Consider the following 18,615-nt stretch of genomic DNA (forward strand, 5'->3'; position numbering starts at 1 on the left):
GCTTCCTCTGAAAACAAATAAAAGTATCCATCTCAACATACTCCACCCATTAACCATCTCAACGTAATACATTTAATCATTTAAAAAAATCACTTTTTATATCAGTACTGGCAATATTTTTACACTTTACATAAAAAGCAAAGTTGTTTGCCATTCTTGAGAACGTATAAAATGCTTCATTTCAGAAATTGAAAAAAAATGTATATTTTTCATCATAGCTTGATATTTTGTGTGTGTTTATGGTATATATATATATATATATATATATATATATATATATATATATATATATATATATATGTGTGTGTGTGTGTGTGTGTGTGTGTCTACTTTGACCCATCGGAATTACACTTCTTTGAAACTGAAATAACCAATCCCAGTTCGGTGAAAGTGTGTTTCAATGACAATGCACTTTTGCGAAACTTCGTACACTGAGTAGGTGTGGTACAGTGAAGATAAGAGAATATTCCCTCTTCCCCACTGTAGTGCGATCTTGGACTTAGTATATATAAGTAACTTTTGTGTTATTTTTGTGTGTGTTTTTTGTGTTCAATGTACTGAGTTTCGCGAAAGTGCATTTTTGTTAAAACGCACTTTTGTGGAACTGGGATTGGTTATTTCAGTTTCGAAGAAGTGTAATTTCGATGGGCCAAAGTAGACCCATATATACATATGTGTGTATAGTATGTATGTATGTATATAGTATATATATATATATATATATATATATATATATATATATATATACACACACACACACACACACACACACACACACACACACACACACACACACACACATATTTGTCTTTTGCACTGTGCACTGCTGAATTTATGTTCTGAGAATTATTAAGCATCTTTATCAACAAAATTAATTCTTTGTTTTATCTTGGTGTATGTTTAGAAACATTGCTTTTTACTAAGTCATGACTGAAAAAGGATTGTTAATGTGCAGTTCATCAACCTGATCAGTGACACTGTTCTACAAATGAAACATCAAAGATTCAATTTGCTAAGAGTGTTTTACTGATATTGGCAGGATGGACTTGTGAAAGTAAACATGGAGAAACTGACCTTCTATGCACTATCTGCTCCAGAGAAACTTGACCGGATTGGTGCTTATCTCTCAGAACGGTTATGCCGAGATGTTGCCCGACATCGAATTGGGTAAGTACTGCAGTACAACTAATGATATATTTATGGAAAAGCAAGTTTTGAATGTGGAATGGAAGGATGGATAGGCAGAAAGGTACATATAAATAAAGCTAAAATCATCAGTGACACGTATAAACAGAAGCAGGACCTCAGGAATGTAATAATCACATTCAGAGATGAATTACAGTACAAAAAGGAGATGCCCATGCCATTACTGGCATCCACTTAACCATAGTAATGGATAGACAATACTAGTGTCTGTTACTAGCTAGATCTTGTTTTCTTTGGTATGCATTAAGGTGGCTTTGTGTTGGAATTTAAGAGTGACTAAAGGGAGACTGTCATCCACGCCTGGTAACTATTATATTGACAACACACTCCTCTAACAGTCGACCCAGTAGTCAGGGACTTAGGGAAACACATAGACAGTAATCTATCTTTGGGCCATCACATATCTACTGAAGTGAGGAAATCATTCTATGTTGTGCAACTTATATAAAAAAAAGTAGGGGATCTAGGTCCAAAGAGGTCATTGTTCCACTGTATTCAGCATTCATCAGACCTATCACTGAATACAATTGGCATGTACCTAACTGGGAATATGCAACAACTAGAATAGCCACATGGGTTTCTCATTAAAAGAATAGAGAGCATAAGTAAAATGTCCTATGCAGACCGCCTCAAGGGCCTATCCCTGTATTCTGTCTGCTGTAGGCAGTTGAGGGGAGATCTATGCCTGGCATGCAAAGTGTTATCAGACCCCACTCCCTATGGATCTTCTGCATACCCACAAAACAAACAGCCCCAGGATTACCCATTCTAAAGACATAAACTTTGCCTGTGATATAAACAGGGCCTGCTGGATAGACAGATATGTATCCCAAAGACTGCCACTTCTCTGAAACATCTGTGTGAAGCAGAGTTCCTCCCTAATCCAATTCAAATGTAACTTGAACAATTGGATGGGGAATAGCATACCCATCCCTGGTTTGGCACCTATGTCTCTAATGGACACAAGCAACCTGTATATTGTTTACCTCCCGGGTCCCTGCTTGTAAATGTTTTATCTTCCAAGTCCCTGCTTATACTTATCAAGGGTACCAGAACTTGTTAGAGATGTGGGCTGCAAGGCTAGGTATAAAAAGGCCCATGTGGTTGTTAGCCTAGTAAACACCTATGAACTTATGAACAAGGGTAGCAGAACTGGGATTTGGAATTCATGGTGAGGCTTAAAAAGTTCCTAGCTGTTGTTAGCCTAGTACACACCTATGAACTTAAGAGTGTGTTTGAGTTGAAGCAACAGAGCATTAACAACTATGGCCTGATGACCTTTTGTTGTATGCAGGCTGGAAAGCCTGGACAGATATCTGAGTTGATTGAGGATTTCACCTACTAAGAACTCTCTGTGTTAACTAAAGGAGAGTTGCTATTCTAGCAAGATTCACAGGTCTCTTTGACAAGATACCTGATGACCCCTTAAGTGTCAGTTAACCAAATGTTGGTATCTTGCTGCAACCGTTTAGAGTGCTGAATGCTATAATTGCCGACTCCCCTGAGTTATTCCTTTTTGCTTTTTTTATCACCAATTCCATTCCAGAGAAGAGCTAGATCATTTTGGAGTAATCACACCAGTGCATTCTTAGTAATAGTAGAACAAATGAGTACTATGTCATATTCATTTGCAAATGAAGAGTGCAGTTAAGGGAGAGAAGGTTGCAGGCTTGATTTTTGACAAAATGAGAAACTTGGCATGACCTGAGCATTGTACCCCCATTTTAAAGGAACTGATGATAGAAACTATATTTTTTTCTAGACTGACCCAGAAAGGTCCTTTCAGGTACACATCCAATAAACTATCTGACAGCATCATCACTGTATCTGAAGTTAGCCACCACTGAACAGAGAATGGAGAGGGCATCAGAAATAAACATATTCATATTAATCTAGTCTATAATGGTAAATAATGCTGTTGTGATGCTGTCAAATGCTAGTATGAGGAAGGAACTGAGTACTTGTTTCAAATATTCCTGAATATATTAGTACAGCAGTATTTTTTCTATTATTGTAGCCAGTGGGAATATTCTGATGATCAGATGGAAGTTTGCAGGGACTGAAGGATTTAGAGTTTTCAGTAGTGTTTTCAGCATTTTCTTGTATTTTAAAAATGTTAATAGTGTATTTCATTAGAGGTGTAGAATTTAAAACTGATTTTTATAATAATATGGAATTGCGTACTGTAATTGTCTGCTGTTATAATACTCACTATTTTTTAAAACTGGGTTACTTCATCATGGAATAGAGCTATCTACTCATTCTGTCAGCTTGTTTTAAAATGAAAGACAGGTTTTATTTGTGTCGGAAATCTACCTAACCTCAGTGGAGTGTACTGATTCAGAGTTGCTGCTGTCTTTTTTTCTTACTTATTATTTGAGACTGCTATTTGGACTTGGGGAAACTGTTTAATCCCCATGGATAGCTGTTGCTTTTTCTTTCATTTTTGCGTAGTACTGGCATTCAGACTTATAAATTTTAACTTGGACTTGGAAATTATGTTAAACAAGAACTCTTGGACCACAGGCTTGCTGTACTTTGTTTTTGTCCTGATCCTTCAGCCATCTTCAAAAAATAATTAGAAATAATAGCCACAGTCAGAGTTTTTCTTTCTGCCGTTGGTCTATCCATATTAATCACTTTCAATTGTTCATTCATATGAAAGAGTATGTGTGGCTCATGTCTTACTTTATTTGAATTAATTTACCAGGATAAGACAATGATGTAAACTGACCACTTTTCAAATCTAACCTGGGTACCACGAGCAGAGGTTCTATTAAATACAAAAGCAAAATTAACAATAGACAATAATAAAGCATAACATTGCAAACATATATGTGAGAAATATAATCAAACATAATTGTGATCTACTATTTGTGCTTAAACTATTTAAACTATGTGCAATATTGAGGGCAGGCATGTAGAAGTGAACTGAAATAACCCATAGAATATTATGGGGTAATAACAAAAACAAGGTATAGGTCCTGTATGGAGAGAGAGGTAAGACGATATAGAGCAGAGGGTGTGTTGCCTAGTTTGAAATGACTTGGATGTCTATTATGGAAAGGCATTTGTTTGAGAATGAAATTGTGAGGGGGCTTTCTATTGGTTAGTTACTACAGCTCCAGCTTGATTTGGTAAAGTGATATTTAGAAGCTGATCTGAACTCTAAGTAGTGCAATTTCTGATGTTTTTGGGATTGTATTTCCAGAGTCAGTGCACCAGAAAAGAGAAGCAGTAGTTAGTTAAATGAAGTGAAGAGAATGGAGTCTAAAGAGTAGGTGTCATGGAAGAAGTTGATTACAGCTGGTGATGAGTGGTCCCTGTTGAGAGTTTGCTAGCTAGAAATATTGGATCCCCTAGAGGTTGTAATAGCCTTGACCTGGTCCTTACTAACTTAGTCCTTGTTGTACCCCACCATGCATCTCCTCATTTCATGGTAAACCTGACCACAGATTTCTGTCAGGATTAGTGTTACCACACAACCATTAAATATGACCATCTTCAGGAACGTCTCCAGGGCAAGCCTAAGTCAACTTTTAGAAGACCTATATAAAATCTCAAAAAACCCATATAAATGGACCCAGCTGAGAGGCCTGACACATTCACCTTCAGCACCTAAGCAACTGCATAGAAAAGTCAGTATCCATCTGTCCTAAATATAATGGTAAATTCTGGAATAAATCTCTCTGGTAAACTTTCCATATTAATAATTACAAATAAAGGAAAATATTGAAAAATTGTAAGAAATCCCCAGCTCTTCCCTATCTCAGGATGACACTGAAACATGCCAGTAAGGAACTTAATAGTGCAGAAGCAGAGTACAAACTTAAGCTTGCTACAAATACCAAAGAAAACTACAAATCTTTCTTCAGTTATGTCAGAAAATTAAGGAGTACTTCAATACTGAAGTGAACTCATCCATAATAATGACATTCACTATCAATAAAAATCTAGCTTCTCCTGAAATCATCTCGGAGTAAGTCCTAGAATCCCTATCAGATCCTAAAAATAATGTCTCTGTTTCAGTGCCAAATATGCACTACGCTAATCTACACTTAAGCTGTTCGACCTCAGCCTATACAGAGGGTTTGTACCTGATATTTGGAGAACAGCCAGTATGAATACACAAAACAAGGTGACCCTTTTACAAGCCCAGAAAATTATAGGCCCATGAGCCTCACCAGCTTTATATGCAAAGCTATGAAATGTATTATAGCAGAACTTACTGATGCCAACATAGGCAACTTAACCTATTTAGACCCCACTCAATTTTTTTTTAAGTGTTTGTCCTGCCTGTCACCTAAACCTAACAAGCTTGTCTGAAAGGTTACAGAGGCTGTGGACATTGGTTACAGAGGCTGCGCACATTGGTCACTCTGTGCATGCTACCTATCTTGACTTGGCCAAGGCTTTTGATAGTGAACCCCATGCTGCTATTATTGAAAAGTTAGACAAACTTAAAATATCTCCCTATATTCCCCAATTGTTTGCAAGCTGGCTATCCAGCAGATTATAAGTAGTGAAAGTTGCTGTTACCCCCCCCCCCAAACATTAAATTGTAAGTACTGGGGTACCATCAGGATCAGGGTCCTGTCCTGTTTAGGAAGCCAGTCTGGTGGTCCCCTGCCATTAATAAACTCTCTGTAACAGAAGGAAGAAACTGTTGCAGAAAAAGATGAAATCCCAAGAGTGGAAAAACTCCCTTATTAGCCTCAACAAAAAGTTGAGATCCCTCATCAAACCCTCAAAGCCAGCTACGAAGGCAGAATTGCAGCAGACACTAAAAACAACCACAAAGCCTTCTATAGTTATATCAAGTATCTCCACAGAAATACCCAGGTTTGCTCTGAGTTACTGCACAATGGTACCTCCTATACTGAGCCAATAAATATTGCCAACATACTGGCCAACAGACTCAGTGCCAACTTTAGCTCCCCCCCCCCAAAGGACCAATCACAATACCAGAGAAATGCCAGGCACTCAGCATTACTGCAGCACAGGTTAAAGCTGCATTGTCCAAGGCCAAGAATACAGCTTCCATGGGACCTGATAATATCCCTGGATGTGTTCTACATGAAATACAAAGTGAACTGGCACCGCGTCTGTGTGCCCTGTTCAATCACAGCCTCACCTGAGGCTTTGTCCCTACTGAATGATGCACTGCTACAGTCATCCCTCTCCATAAAGGGGACCAAATTATCGCCCCATTACCCTGATGAATCTGATATGTAAGGCTATGGACCTAATTAACAAGGATACAGAGAATCTCCAAACTCTAGATCCCATGCAATTTGGTTTTGTGAAAGGTAGATCATGCCTGCTCAACCTGGTTGATGTCTTTGAGTCAGTCACCAGAGCTGTGGATGAGGGCAAGGCAGTTCTTACAGCTTACCTCGATCTGGCCAAGGCCTTTGATACCATTGCCCACTCAGGAATTATTGATAAACTCACCAAGCTATGCGTAAACTCCTATATCACTAGGTGGGTTGCAAACTGGCTTACAGATAGAACCCACAGTGTGAAAGTACCAGACTGCAAGTCAGACTGCCAACCAGTCACGAGTGGAGTCCCACAGGGATTGGCCCTGGGTCCTCTACTGTTTGGTGTCTACTTGTCAGAAGTCCAGGTCAACAGGGAGGAACTCTGGCTAACCAAGTTTCCAGATGACTGCAAGCTGGGAGCCATTATTAACTCCCCAAGTGATGTAGACATCCTACAGAAAGACTTCACTTGACCGATGATTGGTGTCAAAACCATGGCCTTAAGCTTAATGCCAAAAAATGCATCATCATCCCCTTTGGGAAAAAATCAGTTCACACTAATTACCACATCGATGGGAGCCCACTGAATACTGAAGGCATTATAAGAGATCTGGGGACACAGGTTGACAGCAACCTCTCCTTCAACCACCACATTGCCACTGTGGTCAGAAAGTCCTTCTATGTGGCACATCTCATTACCAAGGGTTTTGCATCCAGGAAGAAAGAGGTCATCATCTCTCTCTCTACTCTTCCCTCATTAGACCAATCACAGAGTATAATGCACCATTTGGCATGTGCCTCAGTCACAAGATACATGCAACAGCTGGAAAGGCCAGAAAAGAACCTGACAAAGAGGATCCTAGGCCTTAAACACATGTCATATATGGACAGACTCAAAAAACTCCAGCTATTCTCTGTCTCATATTGTCTACTAAGAGGTGAACTCTGCTTGACTTACAAAGCCATGTCTGACCCAGCTCTGTTAGAAATGTTACATCTAAATAAATCCCAATCCCTCCAGACTACACACTCCAGAGACCTCAGCCTCATTACCACAATCAACAGAACATGCTGGAGGGACAGGTGTATAACCCAGAGACTGCCCATGCTCTGGAATAGACTTCCCATACATGTCAAACAGAGCACCTCACTGGCCCTCTTCAAGAGAAAACGTGATGAGTGGATAGGAAATAGAAAATTTACCCCAGGGCTCACTGCAGTGGCTCTGCTCGACAGAGGCACTGGGAACTAAGGTCGTGTGGCATGATGCCAGGGTAATCCTATGGGCTAGGCTTGTAAAGGCTCCCGGGCCATTAGCCTAGCACACACCTATGAACCTATGAACCTATTTATTTTGGACAAATCCACCCAATATCCTGAAGTGTGGTTGACTAAGATTGTTGATGTACTGCAAGCTGAGCACCATTATCCACTCATCTACTGATAAAAAACTGCACCAAAAAGAGCTGGAATATACAGATACTTGGTGTACTGAATATGGTTTTTGGCTAAATGCAAACCAGTTCAGCATGTTAGTGCTCAGCAAAAATCTGCTCTCACTTAATATTTTATGAGTAGCATTCATCTTCAAACAGATAGCGTCACATGAGGCTCGACTTCTTATGTGGATAACTCTCTTTCATTTCATCTTCACATTTCAGCCATAGTCTGGAAATCCTTCTATGTGGCCCAGTTAATTTTTAAGAGAATACCTTCAAGATCAAAAGAAGATTTCCTACCAATGTACTTTTCCCTTATTAGTGCCATCACTGAATATGATGTCTCTTTTGGTATATACAAATGCAAGCATAATGCTTAACTGGTAAACTTCAATGATTTTTAACAAAAATAAATAAATAAATAAATAAAGGTCTTAAATCCTTCGGCTATCCCAAATGATTGGCACAACTCTCTTTATACTGAGTAGCCTACTGGATGCTACAAAGTGACCTTTGTTTCACTTTGCAAGACATAGAACTATTTGACCTTCTCTTTCTTTGTAAAACCAGTGGCTCTACAAACACCCACAGTAGGGACCTAAATTGACACCGGCAAATATGAAACTGGAAATTTAGTTTTAGTTCTAGCTATCTGCCTAAGTATCAAAAGCAGTTGGTAGTTTCTCACTGCTTGTTGTCATCACAAGTTATGTGCCAGTTGATGGGTATAGATTTCAGTTTGTAAGCAGTATCAAAGAACATGACTAATTTTGAAGGTACCTACTTTCAAGTGATTGTTTTGTAGCCAAGAGGATAGTTTGGTGAGGTCTTGTTCAAGGGTTTGTTTATATAATGTTTTGGGATGGATCTGTAGAGGACCGTGTCAACAGTGTAGGAGGTTATTAGTGTAAAGCTGAATGGAAGCTGATTAGCAAATAGTGAGAAAAGGAGAGGGATGATAAACCCTTGAGGACCCCCTTGTTTATGTGGGGTGATGCCTGAGAAGGAGGAGATGAGTTTGACTTAAAACACTCTGCCAATAGGATACTTTATGAACCAGTCAGTAGCTTTGTTACATTTGTTACTAATATCTGTACTGATAAGGTCAGTAAAAAGAACCATATGGTCAACTAATAGAAAAAGGTCCCCAGTGGGGCTACCCTTATTTATGTTTAGTAGGATGTGGTCTGTAAGGGTCCCTATTGCTGTCTGGTGGTCATTTCTGACAAGAATATATACACATAAGCAGAGAATATGACTTACTTGTTCAAGTGATTTTAGACTTAGAAAATACAATAGTTTTCAAATATTTTACTGTATGTAGCGTGCCTAATGATGAGTCTAATGCCAGAGGTGAAGATAGATTTTTAGGTATGGAGGTAAGAATGGCTTTTTTTACAGATGGATGGAAAAATGTTTTGGTAAATATAGATGCCATAGATGTTAGTCAGAGACCGTATAAAATGTTCTCTGTATAGGTAAATGAAGGGTAGATGCAGCAAATCTGCACCTAGAGGGATGTCTTAGGGAATTTTCTCTAATTGCTCTAAAATTTCCTCAAATCTTTTTTTTGGGGGGGTGGGGCTAGAAGGGATGGGGAAAAGGGAGGTGGCCATTTTTTGTGATAGTTGTGTCAAGTTTTACAATCATGTGAGTTATAGATTTAGAGGAATTCTAAGTTATTTTACTAGTGAAGGGTAGTCTCACAGAAATAATGGTCAGTCAGCAATATCATTGTATTACATTACTTGTTGTTGTCTTTCAGATTTTCCCGGTTAGGGGTCGCCACAGCGGAACTCCGGTCCGCTAATGATTGGCAGTATATTTTCACAAATGCCGAGGTGCCAGCTCGACGTTCAACCTTCAACGAAGGCACGCCCATTTACGAACGCCCACCCAACCGCTCATTGTATTACATTACTAAGGAATTAAAATCCTCCTTGGAATATTTTGAGTATCTGTGCATGAAGAACAGTTTGGTAAGATCCAGTTACTGCTGTTAAGTTTGCTGTGGAAGTCGCCAGGACTGCAGTGGGTGGAAGTCACCAGGACTGAGGTGGGTGAAATAATGGGGATTCAATGATTATAACCCTTTTCTGTAGCTGACGGTCAAAAAGTTACTTCAAAGTGACAAATGTTAATCATAACTCAAGGCATTTGTTCAAGTTTGCCATAGGCCCTTAATGCCAATCACTCTTATATGCTTGGTGGGAGTAGTGCTCTATAACCTCTACACATCACTTTAGTTGATTACAGCAGTGGGATTCAAACCCTTATCTGCTTGTCACTTAAATTGGTAACAGAAGTATGATATTTAAGCACAAACAAGAAATGGCTCAGGGTGCGGAATGGTGCAGTAAAACTCGATAATGAAGAAAGCAAAAACACTGCTCCCAAGCTTACACACCAAAACGTTTATTTGCACAAGAAATACATAAGCGCTTTCATGACTGCTGTCATCGCTTCATCAGACAAATTAGAAATAAAACGAGTGTCTTTAAATAATTGCTAAAAAAGTCATGTGACATAATATAAAACACCTGTTACACAATAAAAACTTTATAAAAACATGATACGGCAATAAACCTAACTGCTGAAATTATAAATATAAAACTCAGTCTAAACTATAATAAATATCTAATTAACTTCTATTAAAAATATATGTATATATTTTTACAAAAACTTGATTAAAATATCCATCCTTAGTGCTTTAAACAATGTGACTTTAAGAAAGGTTTAAGAGATGCCACTCCATTTAAACCTGGAGGTTTATCAGCATTTAATAAAATAATCCACTCTTGTTCTCTGCTCTCAGTATAATTTTTAATATCGCCTCCCCCCATCTGATGTCTATATATGCTATTGGTATAAATGAATCGACAGGCTGAACAATGATTGCATTTAAAAGTACCAAAGCGTGTGGAAATATTAAAATTCCTACCACTCATTTTATTGCAGAGTAAGTGTTTTAAAGAGTTATTATTCCTAAAAGAAAATGAAGGGGTGCTGCCAATTTTATCCATTAAACCTGGTGTCTCATTAGTCCAATTATTCTTAATGACAGAGACATATGCATCTATGTCACTCGAGTATTGGAAACTAACCCTAAACTTGTCAACATTCTGCATGGGTTGATTATTACAGTTGCCTGATGAGGCTTTACTGAAATATGGCATACATCTCTTCTTTCTCTGTGTCCAAGCTTCATCTGTTGCCATCTTAATCTCTTCTTTGCAGTAACCCCTCTCCAAAAATTCCTGTTCAGCTATGCCAAGTGCTGCTTGTGCTTCTTTGTCTTCATTATGCAACCTGAGCAGCCTGTAAACGTGCCTCTTAACAACATTCCTAGGTGTGTGCCTAGGATGCATGTTTGTTTTGTGTAGCATGGCATTTTTCCTTGTGGGTGTCCTATAGATGCTACTAGTTAACCCATCAAGGTCTGACTTCTTGATCAATACATCCAAGAAGCTAATCTCAGTTGTGGACCATTCATATATAAACCTCAAAAAATCAGTAGTTGTATGTAGGTACCTCACTAAATTCTCTAGTGCAGTGCTACTGCCTTGCCATAAAAGAAAGACTGGTGGCAGTGGTAGGATTTGTGCCCCTGTGCTTTCATAATTATGTTTGCAGTGGTGGGATATATTGTAAACAAGACTTTTATAGACTGCAAAACAGCCTTGATCCCACAAAGTGTGCATACCTTTGTGGCCACAAGATAAAATATACAGCATTATTATTGGTACAAGTTATTTTATAAAGTAGGTAGGACTCTGGCAAGATAACCTCTGAAGATTATTCTAAAATATCCATGGCACAGCTGGTTAAAGAGTCTAAATGTAATGGACTATTACATACTGGTTTTAACAAGGCTGACTTAATAACCAAATTGTATGAAGTCCAAGTTCAGGCTTTTGGACATGATGACAGCCTGACAGGGATGGTATCAGTGCAACATGCAGCTAAGTACAACCTAGTGTGTTGCAAGATGAATTTAAAATACAGCTTGAATTAAAGAGACTAGAGATGGAGCTGGATATGATATGCACAGAAAGTGAAGTAGCCAACAGAAAGAGGCATCCCAGGAATACAGAGAGTGAGAGTCTTAAGAGCAATGAAGCCACAGAGGAGGAAAGGATGCATCAGCATGAACATGTCAAGGCACTGGCAGGGAGAAAAAGCAGACTGAAAAAGAAAAGGAGCTTGGAGAATGAGAGAAGTAGCATGAAACTGCTGAGAGACAGGAGTGGTAGCGTGTGAGGGAACCTATGCCCTTCTCCATGTGCCATATCACTCAACTGTCTGGAGTTTTGCATAGAATTCTGAATATGAGCAGCACCTTTAAATGACAATTTTAGAGCCTTTCTTACTGTCATCTGCAGCTTTAAGACCTTTTTTGTGAGCGCAGCCAAAGAAAAGTCTACAACCAATCACCTAACAGTAGTGTCAGCCTATCAACCCATAAGGCTACTACAGAGTAAAGAAAGCATATACTCAAAGTTTAATGGATGAAACATTGAGACTATTTGGCCATGGCACATGGTCTTTGCAAATTGTGTTGGCATCCTAATCACATGGGTGCAAAGCTGTATTTGAATGCTGTTAATGATGGACATTCTCCTGATAGGTCTGAAAGTGCATTGAACAGATTTCTCCAAGCCTGCTAGACCAAACATAGTATTATATCCATGTATGCATGGTCTTTTTATTACCAGCAAAATGTCTAATGTGCAAGCTCTTTGCAGCAGATGTATATTTGTTCTGCACATTGGTAATTTAAATTTGTAACATTTTATTCATTTATAAACACTAGCATTTTTGCAGGATTTAAAGTAGAATAGAGGTCATAATGTGGATCCAAGACGGAGCCACTGACAGTGCTTGCATCCTTAGAACTTTAGACTGCACTGCATTCACTTTTCAGACTACTTGAAAATGTATGTTACAATAGTTTTATGTCTGTTAAGAGAGAACAGTTAGACTACCCAACTTAAAATGTTCAGTAAACATGTGAAACTTAACTTTCTGTTTTCCTGCGTTGCCCTTCCGTTTTTGTTTACTTCTGTGTAGGGGGTTCCTGGATGCACCTGTTCATATGTTCCTATCACATTTTCCTCTCCGTCATTACTTGCAGATCATAGTATTTATTACATAAGGAAGATGTGCACCATTCCCCCTTCTTATGATGCAAGTCACTTAGCTGTTGTATTGACCACACTGGTCTGAAATGGTTTCACTCTTTAATGTTTAAAAATCTTTTGGGTTTCTAATACCAGAATAGGAATGGACCCCATTCCTAAGTCAAAGTAGTACTAATGGTCATGAAATGATTATTGTTTCAATCTTTGACATTAGGCAGAAGTGTAGCACCCGCAATGAGCCCAGTAATGACTCCTTCTGCAATTTGTATGGAGTTAACATGTATCGGTAGATTTGTTTTTATAAGACTCGTTGCTCCTACTACTACTGGAACTATCTGGGTATCTTTCTTCCACATTGCTCTTTTTCTGCCTGCAAATACTGATATTTTATGACTTTGTGTCTCTCTGTATGCAAGACACTGTAGTCACTTGGATGTAGCGATTTCAAGTGATCAATGCTACTTTTGTCTTCATTTTCATAGACTGCAATATCTGTTTTTCTCACATTTATCTTTTAAACTGTTGGTAATGGGTAATCCCATGTGATGTAGATTTCATCATTTTCTATGATGCTTTGTGGCTCATGTTTCCATTGTTTTTCAGCTACTTCAATATTATGTTTGCACAATCCTCAGTGCAGCAGTCTTGCCACATTATTATGCCTTTCAGTATGCAGTCCTTCTACCACTAGTATGTCACAACCAGCAACAAGGTGTGCAACTGTTTCCAATTCTGTTTTACAAAACCTACATTCGTCTGTTTCTCCCACATGTTCAAAGGACTTTGTAAACTAATATGTACATAGTCCACTCTGTTAAGCCGCAAATATTAACCTTTCGTCTTTTGGTTTGAGTTTGCCTCTTCTTATCCATTCCTGCATTCATTCCTGATCAACATGAGATTGATCCAGGAGTTTTCTATACATGCAACTATATTTATGCATTTATCACATTTCTTGCCTTTTTACCTGATCCTTCACCTTATATTCTTTGTTTTTTGGTGCAATCAATCGCTGCCTGATTTTTATCTACTTCGTGTTTGATTTCCATTCCCACGTGACTCCGATATGCTTCAGCTAGACTAAGCAAGGAAGTCATCTTAGATTTATTCTCCTCATGTTTCAAAAATTTCACTATGTTTGGGTCATATGAGGTCAGCAAAGATATATGCAGTCCCATGATTGCAGATCTGTACATGTAATCAATTTCAAAGAGGCCCATACCTCCATCGGAACGGGAAATATATAATCTTGGTATGAAATGATTTTTATAAATCATTTGATGAGCATGAAGCATCCTTCTTGTTTTCCTGTCTAATCTATTTAACACCTTTTGGAGCCAGTTAATCACTCCAAAACCATTAAGTTAGGACAGGAAGAGCAAACTGATTTGTAGCTTAAAATTTGTTCCTAGATGTCAACGCTGTTTTCAGGATTAATTTACATCTTCTAAAGTGTTCCTTACCAAGTCTTGCATTTGTTCATGTTTTATTGTCAGTCCTTCATCATTTCCCAAATATTTATACACTCCCTCTTGCTCAAGTTCTTTTATATCACTTTCCTGTCCTAGGCTGATGTTTTCTTGGTGCTGCAGCTTTCCTGCTTTAAAGGTTGCTTTTGTACATTTGTCAAGACCAAATGACATTCTTATACCATCTGAAAAAGTTTTGACTGCTTACAATTGTGCTTTCAGTTCCTCATCTGATGAGCTATACAATTTTAAATCATCTACAAAGAGAAGATGAGAAGTCTTTATACTTTTTTGCTTTCTGGGAGCCAAATTATAGCCATGGCCTAATCTATTAAGCAGACAGCTTAATTGGTTAAGGACAAGGCAAAAGAGCAACAGTGACAGAGAGTCACCCTGGAATATCACCCTTTGAATGTTTATCCCTGGAATAATAATTTGTCTTTTATCATAGCTTAACTACAAAGTGGTTTGCCACTGTTTCATGGTCACTGTGATGTAGTTGATCAGTGTAGGGTATATCTTATACATTTTTAACCACTCTTTTATCCATGAATGTGGGATACTGTCAAATGCTTTTTTGTAATCTGCCCATGCCATACTTAGATTCTTCCTCTTTTTAGAGTTCTCCACTGTAACTGTATTTAACAACAAATGATTCCTTGTTCCATATGACTTTCTTTTACCCTTACCCTTTTGTTCTATTGCCATAATTGAGTTTTCTTCTAAATGATTATAAACTATGTTGGCATCAATTCCGCTGTACAGTTTATAGGTTCATAGGTGTGTACTAGGCTAATGGCCCAGGAGCCTATATAAGCCTAGCCCAAGATTACTTGGCATCATGCCACCCAAAGTCAGTTCCCAGTGCCCCTGTCAAGCAAGGCCCCTGAAGGATCCCTGGGGTGAACTTCCTATTGCCCATACACTCGTCAAGTTTTCTCTTGAACAGGGCCAGTGAAGTGCTCTGCTTGATGTGAATGGGAAGGTTGTTCCAGAGTATGGGAAATCTCTGGGTTAGGAACTTATCCCTCCAGCATGTTCTGTTTATTGTGGTAATGAGGTTTAGGTCCCTGGAGCGTGTGGCATGGAGGGATTGGGATTTCTTTAGGTGTAGCATATCTAGCAGCTCCGGGTCAGACATGGCTTTGTAGGTCAAAGAGAAATCGCCTCTAAGTAGGCGATAAGAGGCAGAGTATAGCTGGAGTTTTTTGAGTCTGTCCGTATAGGGCATGTGTATAAGGCCCAAGAGCCTCTTAGTGAGGTATTTTTGTGGCCTTTCCTGTTGTTGTAGGTGTCTAGTGAGGTACATACCAAATGGGGCATTGTATTCTATAGCAGGTCTAATGAGGGATGAGTAGAGAGGGAGTATGACGTCTTTCTTTCTGGATGAGAAACCTTTTGTAATGAGATGTGCCACATAGAAGGACTTTCTGACTACAGTGGCAATGGGGGTTATCAAAGGAGAGGTTGCTGTCAACTTGTGTCGCCAGGTCTCTTATTACACCTTCAGTGTTTAGTGGACAACCAGCTATGTGGTAGATCACGGGCACTGCATTTTTCCCAAAAGGAATGACAATCCACTTTTTGGCATTGAGCTTAAGGCCATGGTTCTGGCACCAGTCATTGGTGTCAGTGAGGCCTTTTTGTAGAATGTCTACATCAGTTGGAGAATCAGTAATGACTCCCAGTTTGCAATCATCTGTCAACTTGGTCAGCCAGAGTCCCTTTGTGTCGGCTTGAACTTCAGAGAAGTAGATGCCAAACAGGAGAGGACCTAGGACCGATCCTTGTGGGACACCACTTGTAACTGGTCGGTAGTCAGATTTGGAGTCTGCTACTTTGACAGTGTGGGTTCTATCAGTGAGCCAGTTGGCAACCCATCTTATGACATAGAGGTTTATGCCTACTTTAGTGAGTCTATTTATGATTCCTGAGTGAGGGATGGTGTCGAAGGCCTTGGCAAGATCTAGGTAGGCTGTGTGAACTACCTTGCCCTCATCCACAGCTCTGGTGACAGATTCGAAGAAGTCTATCAGGTTGAGCAGGCATGATCTACCTTTCACAAACCCAAACTGTGTGGGATCCAGAGTTTGGAGATTCCCTATGGCCTTATTTATAAGGTCCATGATGATGCGCACCATAGCTTTACATATCAGACTCGTCAGACTAATGGGGCGGTAGTTCCCAGGGTCTGTAGTTGCTCCCCTTTGTGGAGTGGGATGACCATAGCAGTGCACCATTTCATAGGAACAAAGCCTAAAATGAAGCTGTGATTGAACAGGGTACTCAGGTGTGGTGCCAGTTCACTTTGTAATTCATGTAGAACACAGCCAGGGATATTATCAGGTCCCATAGAAGCTGTATTCTTGGCTTTGGACAGTTCATTTTTTACCTGTGTAGCTGTGATAATAGGGGCTTGGCATTCCTCATGTATTGTGATAGGGCCTTTAGGGGGTGAAAGGGGGGTAAAGTTTGCACTGAACCTGTCGGGCAATATGTTGGCAATATCAGTTGGTTCTGTATATGTATTGCCATTGTGCTGAACTCAGAGCAGATCTGAGTATTGCCATGTAGATTCTTGACATAACTATAGAATGCCTTGTGGTTGTCTTTAGATTCTGCAGCAATTTTGTTTTCATAGCTAGCTTTAGAGGATTTGATGATGGATCTCAGTTTTTTGCTGAGGCTAACAAGGGAGTTTTTTCCTTCTGTTGTAGAGTTTGTTTGTGGTGGGGGACCACCAGATTGGCTTCCTTCTTTTGGAGGAGAGCGTCTTAGTTTTGTTTGGTATGGCCCGTTCCATGCAGTTGTGTATGTGCTCATACAGTGCATTGGTGTATAATTCAGCAGTCATGCACCTATGCACCTATTTTCCATTTGCATGGTTGTCGTAAAGTTATCCACCTCTGTTTTTAGAAGCCCAAAATTGGCTTTGGAGAAGTCTTTTATGGTGGTTTCTTTTGGGGGGGTGAGGGTGAGATGTGGATATCCATGGTGATTAACTTGTGGTCAGATCTGACCAGGGAAGAGTTTGTTACTGGTGTAGAGCAATGGTCGCTCATGTTAGTAATGACCAGGTCAAGGATGTTTCTAGTAGGTAGGGGTAAAAATGAGTTGGTCCAGGGCATTGGAATTAATGAATTCCAGAAAACATTGAGCAAGTGTGTTGGTACATGAGTAATTTTCCCAGTTAATGGAGGGGTAGTTAAAGTCTCCCAGTATAAGGGTATTGGGTTGTACCCTAATATTTTCCAGTGTGTTTAGGAATGTGGAGTGGAAGTCTTGGGACATGGTGGAGGATCTATAGCAGGCTACAACCTGGATTGCAGTTTTACCCAGTGTTAGTTGTACCTGAAATATCTCTGATGCGTTATGTTGGGCTACTAGTCTGGAGGTGCACATATCCTTTATGAATATGGAGACACCACCGCCTTTAGTGCTTCGGTCCAGGTTTAGGGGCGGAAAGGTGTAGTATGAATTATAGCCTGGTAATGCTGGGGTGTACTCTGGAGCCTTGAACCAGGTCTCGGTCACTGCACAGATGTCGATGCTCTCTATTTTAAGGAGTGCTTCGAGCAAGTGCATTTTGAGATTTAGACTTCTAATGTTGAGTAGCATAACCCTCAGATTTTGTTTGCTTGTAGCTGTTATGGTGGTAATTTTGGCTTCAGGATATTGCCTAAAAAAGGCACTATAGGGGTGACAAGAGCCTTGGCCAGTATCCAGAATCCCTGGGGTGACAGGTGCAGGCCATCTCTGGTGAAGCATCGAGGTCTGTTGATCCTGTCATCCCAGGCAGAAATATACTGGATCCCCTTAGAATGACACCAGAAACTTAGCCAATTGTTGAAGTCAATCATTTTCTGCTTATACAGTGGTATCATTCTGGGTGACGGTAGGATGCTACTCAGAGCTAGGGTCATACCTGCCTGGGCTACAAGATCCAAGAGTTCCTCTATGTCTCGTTTCATGTAGTCCAGAGAGGTACATCTCAGGTCATTCACACCAACATGGACAATGACAGAGTCATATTTGTACCTGCTGTGGAGTGACCTTACTCCGTGTGTTATGTGGCTGATCCTGGCACCCGACAGCC

General features: G+C 39.6%; 1 protein-coding gene across 1 annotated transcript in view; it reads left to right on the plus strand.

Annotated features, from left to right (window-relative positions):
* EFR3B (EFR3 homolog B) overlaps window positions 1-18,615 on the plus strand; it is a 2,101,782-nt gene that overhangs the window by 730,165 nt on the left and 1,353,002 nt on the right. The window contains exon 3 of the mRNA XM_044062396.1: window positions 1,040-1,167. Coding sequence (XP_043918331.1) covers window positions 1,040-1,167 — 128 coding nt within the window. The remainder of the gene's footprint in view (window positions 1-1,039; window positions 1,168-18,615) is intronic.

Source organism: Protopterus annectens, chromosome 2.part1 (assembly GCF_019279795.1).
Source record: "Protopterus annectens isolate FY-2018-M chromosome 2.part1, PAN1.0, whole genome shotgun sequence".
NCBI lineage: Eukaryota > Metazoa > Chordata > Ceratodontiformes > Protopteridae > Protopterus > Protopterus annectens.